The sequence below is a fragment of the Gymnoscopelus microlampas genome (genome assembly GCF_963454915.1).
Source record: "Gymnoscopelus microlampas genome assembly, chromosome: 10".
Lineage (NCBI taxonomy): Eukaryota > Metazoa > Chordata > Actinopteri > Myctophiformes > Myctophidae > Gymnoscopelus > Gymnoscopelus microlampas.
Window position 1 is genome coordinate 18,025,796 of NC_139947.1, and position 11,846 is coordinate 18,037,641.

General features: G+C 44.0%; 1 protein-coding gene across 1 annotated transcript in view; it reads right to left on the reverse strand.

Annotated features, from left to right (window-relative positions):
• LOC311054112 (plexin-A1-like) overlaps nt 1–11,846 on the reverse strand; it is a 323,060-nt gene that overhangs the window by 81,036 nt on the left and 230,178 nt on the right. Inside the window, exon 18 of the mRNA XM_084069992.1 lies at nt 1,039–1,132. Within this exon, the coding sequence (XP_083926118.1) occupies nt 1,039–1,132 (94 nt within the window). The remainder of the gene's footprint in view (nt 1–1,038; nt 1,133–11,846) is intronic.

Sequence of the window (11,846 nt, forward strand, 5' to 3'; positions counted from 1 at the left end):
TCCGCTGTCAGTGTGTGAACGTGTGTGAACTTAACACACATTGTAAAGCGCTTTTTGGAGAAAAGGCGCCATAGAAATGTCTCGTACCACATTCACCGTTTACAAGGCCTACATGTACATTCAGTAATGGGGTCGAATCTAGGGGTGCACCAATTAACCCATTCAATACAGGAACGCATCTAAAATTTGTCTTCTATATCCTAACAGTTTTCTGAACATACTTATGTTGGTATATCAGTGGTTCTCAAACGTTTTCATGTCAAGGACCCCAAAAATTATATGTATTTGGTCGGGCACCGCCTTGTGAAAATATTTAGTTCCAGGGACCCCCAGGTGCAAAGATTTGAGTCAAATATGTTCCCTCAAATATATACATTCATAGATTTGCACACATTTTCGAGATTTTTCAAAAATAGCAGATCTACAAGCTCATAGCGCGGCACTTGTATATCTGCTATTTTTGAATAGCCAACGTATAAAACAATGGTTACAGCTAAAAATGTATATATACAGAAATAACTGCCAAAATAGCAGTTCTGCAAGTTCAGAACGTGTCTCATCGTGACACACTGTGAGCTATTTTGACGCCGTTATGCGCCTTTGTACTTTGTGCCTCTCAATTGTGCGATTAATTGAAAAGGTAATGGATGAAATAATGTCTAAGAAGATAATGGATAATCCTGTCTGTGTCTGAGGCCATCAGGCATCAATGTGCTGCCTGCCGCTACGGGCTGGTTCCCCTTTCAACAGACACCATGAAAGGTCAACTGGCTGGCAAGCACGTACACACACGCACGCACGCTCGTGCACACACACAGAGGAAGCGGTGGCATTTGAAAGGCTAAGTGGCTGGAGGTAGTGTTGGATGTCTAGCAGTAGAAATGGGAGAACGCCACAACACACACACAGACAGATTGTCTGCCACCTTGGAGAGCTCAATCGGAAGTGTGTGTGCGTGTGTGCGCGTGCGTGTGTGTGTGCGCGTGTGTGTGTGTGTGCGCGCGCTCAGAGGATGCGCTAGGTCAGGTCTGTACTCACATGGAAGGACTCTGCCTGTCCGTACTTGGCTCGTATTTTGGGCTCTCGGATGGTTGCCAGGTTGGTCCCGCTCACAGTCAGCAGAGTGCCGCCACTATACAGGGACAGACAGAGAGAGACACAGGGTACATTTCCAAAACACAAAAAAAATGGGGACGCCGGCCAAAAAGATTCTCGGCGCTGCAAATGGGTACTGTGGGAATTGTAGGCCAGGGGTCCTCAAACTTTATCAGGTCACGGACCCCCACATTTAGGCTACTTTAATTAGGTCATCAACCTAGATGATTCTGTCGTAGGGACCCTGATATGAACAGATGTTTTGGTTCAATTCAAAATGGGCTAAATGTCATAAAGTGGTTATTTCTGTCAAGAGCTCGTGACTAAATAATGTCTACATTTGATCCATTGAAACACAGGTTATTCCCCCCCATCATTTCCTGAAAAGTACCAGTTTCCAAGGTTACAAGGTTTCCAACTAACAGTGATGATTATGTAGTGAAGACTTTGAATGAAATACAAATGTAAGTTCTTACTCTACTACCATGTACTGTATGACATATTTTTATGAGGTTACAGTGACATTGATATTTGCCCACCAAATTGTAATTAGTTCATCGTTGAGTCCAAATGGATGTTTATTCCAAATTTGGAATTATCTCAAGGCGTTTCTGAGATATCGAGGTTAACACCAAATCAAAGTTTGAGAACCACTGGCGGTCTCCTGCCATAGTGTCACAGTAAATCAATGTCACATATTCTGAAGAAAACTTGGACACTGACATTCAGTAATTGGGTCTTATGATCAAAATAAGAACATTATAATGTTATGTAAAAACTAAATAACAAAAAAATAGGCAAAGTCTTGCCAGGGACACATGTGTCCGTGTATGGACATATTGATGACCCCTGGTTGTAGCCAACGCATGCCAAGATGCCAGACACGTGAATTTCCCATGTTATAGTGCGGGTTGTGCTTGTGGGTATAGTGCTGTTTTTTTCTGGTGTTCTCGTTCGTTTGACTAACGTTGCATCGGTTGGCTCGCTGAAAGAAACCTATACTAGCAAAATGCCTGCCGTGTGGGGGTCGACTGCTACTGGTTCCTGACGCCCCCGGTCAAAGTTTGCCAACTCCACGCTTCAGACACGCTGAAAGCATTGTGTCAAATGAGCTCTACCCCCTTCGCCAGCCATAGAATGGATGGCATGACTGTGCCCTAACCCTTTCAGACCCAGAACGCATTTGTGTCATTTATAAGATTGCTTTGGCTATTCAAAAATAGCAGATATACAAGCTCATAGCGCGGCACCGAGTGCCGCACTATGAGCTTGTAGATCTGCTATTTCTTTTTAAATTGTGAAAATGTGTGCAAATCTTTGAATATCTATTTTTCCATAGCGAACATTTTTAACTCTATTACAACTTCTGGGGGGTCCCTGGAACAAAATTGAGATGGGGGTCCGCGGCCAAAATTCATACAAATTTGGGGGTCCTTGACATGAAAAAGTTTGAGAACCCCTGATTATAGCAACATAATATTTTTTTCAAAAAACTGTTAGTATTTAGAAGACATTTGTAGAATCCCCAGAAGCAAAGATTTGAGTTACAAATGTTTGCTTTGAAAAATATATATATTCAAAGATTTGCTCAAATTTTCACGATTTTTTCACTCGGTGCCGCGCTATGAGCTTGTAGATCTGCTATTTTTGAATAGCCCAAAGAAACCTAAAACATTTCCCGGTCTGAAAGGGCTAATGACTATGCAGCGGAGGCACAAACAAGCATGAAAGAACAAAGTGCAAGACGGAGGGAAAAATAGATCAAATAGAGACAGTGGCAGGTCGGAGACGCGGAGAGATGAGAGAGAAATGGAACGAGCTAAATATTTCAATCAGAACCAACAGTCATATAGTACAAAGGCGCTGGTTGCCTTGGGTGCGGAGAAGCCAGCTTGTGAACTAAAGGTCAGCGCATTGAAAAGGGTTTAATAAGGGTGTGTGAACACGTCTGCAGCGCTACGCCTCGCTTTGATGCCGCGCTTAGTGTTTGAAGGCTGATCCATGTTATCGGTGCACCGGGTCGTGCCTCGCGGCGAGAACTATGCAGGGTGGTGATGCCGAACGCTTTGGCTCGATGTACATCGTACCCGTACCCGTACCCTATACCTTACCCCTAACCTATAGCTACGAATGGCCCTAGCAGCATTTGAACAGCGCTGTGAGTGGTGTAGTAACAGTGTGAGCTGAGCTGCGATAGGCTCTATGCACAGCAGCCATATTGGACAGAAATTGGGCCCCTTCCTTGCTTCCTTCACAGGTGTCACCAATGACACTAATGAAGGCTCTGTTCCATTTAGTGTAGCACAGTGGTTCTCAAACTTTTTTAATTTCAAGGACCCCCATAACTCTGAGAGTGTACAAATGGAACCAAATGGACCCGGGAGGGTCCATTTGGTTCCATTTGTACACTCTCAGAGTTACACCCTCTCAAGGAACCATGTGGGTCCCTGGACCACACAATATCAGCACCCTGACTCTGTCTGAAGAGGCCCAATTTTTCTCCAAAATGGCTGCTGTGCATAGAGCCTATTGGTCTACTTTTGTCGGGGTCAGAGATAAAGAGATATACTGTAGATGCGGATGTATAGAGACAGAGATACAGACAGAACCATGTTTCTAGATGGCTATAATAGGCCTCTTCGGGCACCACACATTAAAAGAAGGAAATAGAGAAAAGACAACGCGAGCTGAGAAGCCTCTGACTCCGGTACATTTTGAGCAAACGCTTTGAGTTACGAGCTTTTTCTCGCGTGCTCTGCAGGATTATTTGCGGGGAACGGAGCCAGTGTGCCGTAAGTCAATAGAGTCTTATCCTGTCTTAGCTCATAGAGCTGTGAGCTCTCACACACACACACACACACACACACACACACACACACACACACACACACACACACACACACACACACACACACACACACACACACACACACACACACACACACACACACACACACACACACACACACACACACACAGTCTACTCCCTTAGTAAGCGGTGATGTCAGCTCCCTGCGGGGCTTCCAGGAATGCTCTCGATCCCCCCCCGTCTCCTGTTCTGCAGAAGAAGACGCATGTCTCTTACCTCTGACTTAGACGACTCGCACGCGGCGCTGCGGGCGTTTTAAAAGGATTTACACCCCACGTGGCGGGAGGATGTCTTCAGCGGCGGCAGCGGCGCCTGGCGAGGTGATGCGGCAGGATGTTTAACTATGTCTGTTCTGTACAGTAGGCCAGTGGTTTTCAAACTTTTTTCAAGTCAAGGACCCCCAAATTGATATGTATTTGGCCGCGGACCCCCCCCCCCCCCATCTGTAAAGGTTTAGTGCCAGGGACCCCAGAAGAGAAGATTTATGTAAAGAAAAAAAATATTCAAATTCTCCAAACATCAAAAATAGCAGATGTACAAGCTCGAAAGCGCAGCATAAAGTGACACGCTGCAAGCTTTTAGATCTGCTATTTTCGAATAACCAACGTATAAATGGATAAAGTGGCCGTGATGCTATATTAACTACTTTTGCTGGGGACCCCCCCAGGACCCCTGGCGGTCCCCAGACCGACTTTGAGAACCACTGCTGTAGGCAACACCTCATCTCCCCTCATTCCGGTTTCTCTGTGTTCTCCTTCGTTTCTTGTCTCTCACCGAGTGATCTTGCCATTATCACCATCAGAGACGTTTGAAAAGTACACTCTGAAATCTGTGTTAATTTAACTCAGAGAGTGTCTACATGACTGTGGTTGATGGTGAAATATTTAGCTCTCTCCATTTATACACCCTGAATTAAATCCATCCATTTATGGATGTTAAAAAGAATAACATCCATAAATGAACGCTAACATAGCCTATATTTGTACTCTCTGTGTAATTATTTACAGCTACTTGCATCAAAGCAACCACAACCAACAAAAAAAAACTAAATATTCTGACAGTGTGGGTGATGTGAAAGTCAATCTCCTTAAAGCGATATTATGGAACTATTATCTCTTAACTGTCGATAGGTATCTCTTTTTATCTCTCCATTCATCAGAGCCCCTTTTTTCGGGGGGCAGCTTAATGCATAACAAGCAAACAGCACATTAATATCAAGCAGACACAGGAACCTATTAATATCCGCGAGAAGCGAGGGTGAACTGGGACGGCTAAGCCTGGAGTAATGTCCTAGCTCGATTCAGTCCGTCAGCGCGGGCTATTGAGCTCACTAGATCACTGTAATGTCTCGGGAGTCTCGTTGTAGGTATAATAATCCGCAGCCAACTTCCCCGATAACCCATTGAGACCGGGAACGTGTAATTTTTTTTATTTCTTTGGGCTATTCAAAAATAGCAGATCTACAAGCTCATAGCGCGGCACCGAGTGCCGAGTGCCGAGTGCCGCGCTATGAGCTTGCAGATCTGCTATTTTCTGAAAAATCGTTTAAAAATGTGTGCAAATCTTTGAATATATATATATTTTTAAAGGGAACATTTGTAACTCAAATCTTTGCTTCTGGGGATTCTACAATTTATGTCTTCTAAATCCTAACAGTTTTTTGAAAAAAACTTGTGTTGCTATAATATCAGTGGTTCTCAAAACATTTTCCATGTCAAGGACGACCCAAAATAATATGTATTTGGACCATGGACCTCCATCTCAAAATATGTTGTTCCAGGGACCCCCACAGAAGCAAAGATTTGAGTTAACAATTTTCGCTTCAAAAATATACAGTATATATATTCAAAGATTTGCACACATTTTCACGATTTTTCATAAAATAGCCAAATAGATCTAAAAATGACACACGAGATGCGTTCCCGGTCTTAATGGGATAAGTTGAAAACAGTCGAGTCTCGAAGTCGGGCGGTTGGTTGGCTTCCGCCGGCCGCGCTCCCCCCTCCCCCCCGACCCCCCCCCCCCCCCCCCCCGCCCCCCCTCTGGCAGACACAAAAAGGAGGAGCGATGAGCTCCCGGTGAGCGCGATGATGTGCCAACTTCATTGTCTCCTGTCGTCTGGGTTTCTATTCCGCCAGGCAGTCTTATATTGTGTGTTGGCAGCCTGCCTGTTATACGGTGGTGGTGTGAGGGAACGGGGGTGGGGGGGGGGGGCCCGGTCGGCTCGCTGTGTGTGTGTGAGTCAGTGTCTACCGGATTCAGTGTGTCAGCTAAACAGCTGTAGTGGAGGATATGTGAATCCGTGATGCTATAGTAACAGGGGGTCTTCTTCAACAGGGGGGTGCGAGACCCCTAGGGGGTCCGCACCACCATAAGGACTTTGATATGCGTAGCATTCTCGTACACAGTAATTGTCCAATTATCCAGCCATTATTTGACCTCTTTGATGACATCAGTATTGGCAATTAAAAGCATCCGATGTGTCACGTTTTTCAAAATGTTCACAGCATGACCTAGAACGGGCACGCTGTCTATAAACGAGAATGTCGGTGCGCGGATGATGTTGCAGTGGTTTTCAACCAGTGGTCCTTGGGGGGCTAACAGGGGGTCCCCAGTGAAATGAGTTAACTTAGCGTCACAAACATTTTAACCACTTAGCTTTGGCTATTCAAAAATAGCAGATATACAAGCTCATAGCGTGGCACCGAGTGCCGCGATCTTGTAGATCTGCTATTTTTGAAAAATCTTGAAAATGTGTGCATATCTTTGAATATATATATTTTCGAAAGTGATTTTTTTTTACTCAAATGTTTGCTTCTGGGGGCACAAAACATTTTCAGATGGGGGTCCGCGGTATATCAATTTTGGGGTCCGCGGCACGAAAAGGGTTGAAAACCACTGCTCTATTGGGCCACTGAGTCAGACTTGGTTATTGACTTTGCCAGCTTGCCAGCTATTCCGATCTTCTGAGATGGACCATTGCCAAGTATCCACAGTGAGAGAGCCTCAAATATCAAACCTTTTATAGTTTGGAAAATGGTCCTTCGTAATGTCAAGTATAGCCCACACCGTGAGTCAGATGACAGACAATCGGCATGGTCCTTTAATCCATTAAGACCGGGAACACATCTGTGTGTCATTTTTAGATGTCTTTGGCTATTCAAAAATAGCATATCTACAAGTTCATAGTGCGGCACAGAGTGCCGTGCTACAAGCTTGTAGATCTGCTATTTTTGAAAAATCGTGAAAATTCGTGGCAAAATCTTGGATTATATATTTTTTAAAGCGAACAATTTTGTTAAATATTTAGTTCCAGGAACCCCCAGAAGCAAAGATTTGAGTTACAAATGTCCAAAACTTTTCATGATTTTCCAAAAATCATAGAGCGGCACCGAGTGCCACGCTATGAGCTTGTAGATCTGCTATTTTTGAATAGCCAAAGAAATCTAAAAATGACACCGATTCCTTCCCCGGTCTAAATGGGTTAATCATAATTCTATTCTATTATTTTCAATTCAATTGTTCTCTTATCCTTGAATATTCCATCCAGTGCCCCCCCCCCTTCTCTCTCTCTCTCTCTCTCTCTCTCTATGAGTGAGTCTTCTTAGCTCAGGTACATAGTACTTCAGGGACCAGAGAAGCACACACACACAATGAGAATAGACTAGTAGCTGAGGAAATCCAACTGTTCTTGTTAGTTTATCTCTCTCTTTCTCCTATACTTTTCTTCCGATATCTCATTTTTTCCCCAACCTGGTCTATTATTTAATCCTCTTGTCGCCGACTCCCTCCTCCCCCCCCCATCTCTCTCTCTCTCTCTCTCTCTCTCTCTCTCTCTCTCTCTCTCTCTCTCTCTCTCTCTCTCTCCCCCCCTCTCTCTCTCTCTCTCTCTCACCTGTCACTATATTATTTTTTCTCCAGCATTACTTTTCTAATCCTCTCGCCGCAAACTCTCTCTCTCTCTCTCTCCATCTTCCACCCCCCCCCCAGCCCTGCACCTCCCTCCCCCTTCTCTCGCTCTCCACGGCATTTCTCTTCCTCTCGCCTCTATCTATCTCTTTTTCACTACCTGCCTTTTGTCTAATCCTCTTGTCACGGATTCCTCCCCCCTGTCTGTCTGTGTCTGTGTCTGTGTCTGTCTGTCTCTCTCTCTCTCTCTCTCTCTCTCTCTCTCTCTCTCTGTCTCTCTCTCTCTCTCTCTCTCTCTCTCTCTCTCTCTCTCTCTCTCTCTCTCTCTCTCTCTCTCTCTCTCTCTCTCTCTCTCTCTCTCTCTCTCTCTCTCTCTCTCTCTCTCTCTCTCTCACTCTCTCTCTCTCTCTCTCTCTCTGTCTATCTATCTATCTATATATTTATATCCACACTGTGTGTGTGTGTGTGTGTGTGTGTGTGTGTGTGTGTGTGTGTGTGTGTGTGTGTGTGTGTGTGTGTGTGTGTGTGTGTGTGTGAGTGTGAGTGTGAGTGTGAGTGTGTGTGTGTGTGTGTGTGTGTGTGTGTGTTACTACTGGTACTGTAAGTGGTTTGCTGACCATGGTATTGATTGGCCAGCCAACTTGCCTGACCTGAACCCCATAGAGAATCTGTGGGGTATTTGTCAAGAGGAAGATGAGAGACACTTGACCCAACAATTCAGACGAGCTGAAGGCCGCTATCAAAGCAACCTGCGCTTCCATAACACCTCCACGGCGCTGCCACAGGGTGATTGCCTCCATGCCACGCCGCACTGATGCAGTAATTAGTTAAAAAAGGAGCCGAGACCAAGTACTGAGTGCATACATGAACATACTTTTCAGAAGGTTGACATTTCTGTATAATACATCTTTTTTTTAAAAATGGTCTCATGTAATATACCCATATTTTGAGATACTTTATTTTTCATCAAGATTCAAATATTGAAATATTTAACTTTATGTGTAATGAATCTAGAATATATGAAAGAGACAGAGAGAGCGAGAGAGAGAGAGAGAGAGAGAGAGAGAGAGAGACTTGATTGCTGTTTGAGATCTATCTTTTTATGTACTGTAAGTACCTTTTAATTTTCATATATATATATACACACACATATATATATATATATATATATATATATATATATATATATATATATATATATATATATATATATATATATATATATATATATATATATATATATAGGGGTGGGAGGGGTGGGACGATATATCGCGATACTTTCTCCCGCGTTAAATAATCGATATATACTGCCGAAAAATAGATATTAAAAAATATATATATTTTTAGTTTTTTCTTGTTTGTGATACGTTGTTTTTCCGACTCTGTATTTGTGTAATGGTGATTTTGAACTGTTTGGTGCTATTTGATGTGTTTATGAATTGAATACAAGGACTATCGTGATATATCGTTGGTGAAATTTCGTGCAATATATCGTGATATCGCAATATATCGAATATCGTGACATTATTGTTATCGAGGGCCTAATATCGCCGCCACAGATATCGTATCGTGAGATACCCATATCGTCCCACCCCTAATATATATATATATATATATAATATATATATATATATATATAGTTTTGTATTGTTTGTATTATAAGTAAGTACATTGTTGTACTTGTTCCCATTTAAGTGTCAACCATAGACCATCTGTAGCCTTTTGTTCCCCACTGGCAGAGGGCCTGGCCACAAGTTATACCTACCCCTGGTTCAGGGCACCATGCCAGGTTCTTACTTCCTCTCACAGAGGACTGGCAAAGCCCAGTGTGGCCCAGAGACAACCCCACGTGTTACATTTCACAACTTTCGCTTAACCCATTCAATCCAGGGGAACGCATATGTGTCATTTTACTTGTCTTTGGCTATTCAAAAATAGCAGATATACAAGCTCATAGCGCGGCACCGAGTGCCGCGCTACGAGCTTGTAGATCTGCTATTTTCGAAAAATCGTGAAAATGTGTCCAAATCTTTGAATATATATATTTTTCAAAGCGAACATTTGTAAAATATATCGTTCCAGGGACCTCCAGAAGCAAAGATTTTAGCTACAAATGTTAGCTTTAAAAATGTATATATTCAAAGATTTGCACACATTTTCACTTTTTTTTTTTTTTGCAAATGTACAAGCTCATAGCACTATGAGCTTGTAGATCTGATATTTTTGAATAGCCAAAGTATAAGATAAGATTATAGCTAAAATCTAAAATGATACAGATGCGTTCCCGGTCTTAACGGGTTAAGTTGGACACGTTTAATTTGCACAGTTTTGTGTTGGTTGCGTGTTTCCACAGATTACCAATTGAAGTTAGCCTTTTGTCCCGTGTTTTAATTTAGAGTAGCCAATTATTTTGTACCCCCTTTTTTTCTCCATCCTAATTTAGTCGTTGATGCCAATTAATTCCTCCCCACACATTTCTGTGTTGCCGCGACTGTTGCACTCTACTGGCTCTCATGCCGTTGACGGGTGCATTTCTCCTTTCCGACATGTCGCCTTTCCGACGTTGACTAACCCTATACCTAACCCTAACCCTAACCTTAACCGCACGCGGAAGCCACTAGTCGGAGTGGTGAGATGTCGGAATGGAAGGAGCACCCCGCCGTTGACAAGCACCCGACGGGAGCACATAGCACCTCCTGTCCTACTCCTCCCGCTCAACACTCCCTGCCCCGGACGGGAGCACATACTGTGGAACCTCCGTCCTATACTCCTCCCGCTCAACACTCCCTGCTGACAGACACCGCCCCAGCCCGTAACGTGGGCCAATTGTGTTCGTATATAGACACTCGGCCATACTGGCCACCGTGGTGGATTTCGAACCCCTTAAAGAAGTAGTTCACCAAAAACAAAATCATATTTTCCATTAATTACACACCCAATGAAACCTTTAATTCATTTTTTTGTTCTTGTCACATTCCTAAGCCAATAATTTGATGACTGGCAGAGTCTCTTATTGACTGATGACCCAGTCATCAAATTATTGGCTCAGGAATGCGCCAAAAATCTAAAAATCAAATCTCCATGAATTCAAGGCTTCATGGGGTGTACAATTCATAGGAAATAAGTCCTTTTTTGGGTGAACTACTCCTTTAACTCTGCGTCGGTGGACCGGTACTTCAAAATAACATATCATTATGTGAACAAGTTACTAACATACATCTGCATAATAGAACCCGCATCTATCAAGATACCCAACAAGTAGTGATGAGGAGAGAGGAGTGCTAGGGGTGTGCGGTACAGTCAGCTTTGAGGTGGAAAATAGGGAGATCAGGGGTCATTCTACAGCTTGGGAGCCTGCAGAAGGGAGAAGAGTCTAGGACACTCAGAGCATTGTCCAAGGTGTCGTATAGGAAAAAGAGGAATACATGTTCTGTTCTGTTCTGTGATGTGCTCCCCTACTGTACGGTTAATCCGGATTTATTCTTAGTTGCGCGTGGGTGTCGCACACCGAACATAGCAGATCTACAAGCTCACAATGCATCTGCTATTTTCGGTGTGCATGCAGGTATAATAACTCAGGCTTTATTCTGTGATCAAATGGCCCAACGTAGTGATACATGCAGATGAACAAACATGCTGGCACATCTTCTGGCCCGTGCGTGCGTGGGTGCGTGCGTGTGTGTGTGCACTGCCACTGTGTTTTTCTTGGGCAGATGGAGGAGAGATTTGGGGCTAAACACCAGGGACTCGGGGAGTCAGCAATGCACGCACACGTGCACGCTTCTATTTGTGTAAATGGAGGCCGGGGGGACTCACCCCTGCGTGTGTCTTCTGAAGTAGAAACCCCCCGCTTTCAAAGCCACACAAACACCCGCGCGCGCACACGCCGCGGGGGGGAGGGGGCGTGGGGACAGTAGGGGTGGGGCCACAGCTGCTTGTCAAACCGGGCCCTACTGGGCAGAGAGACGCAGCA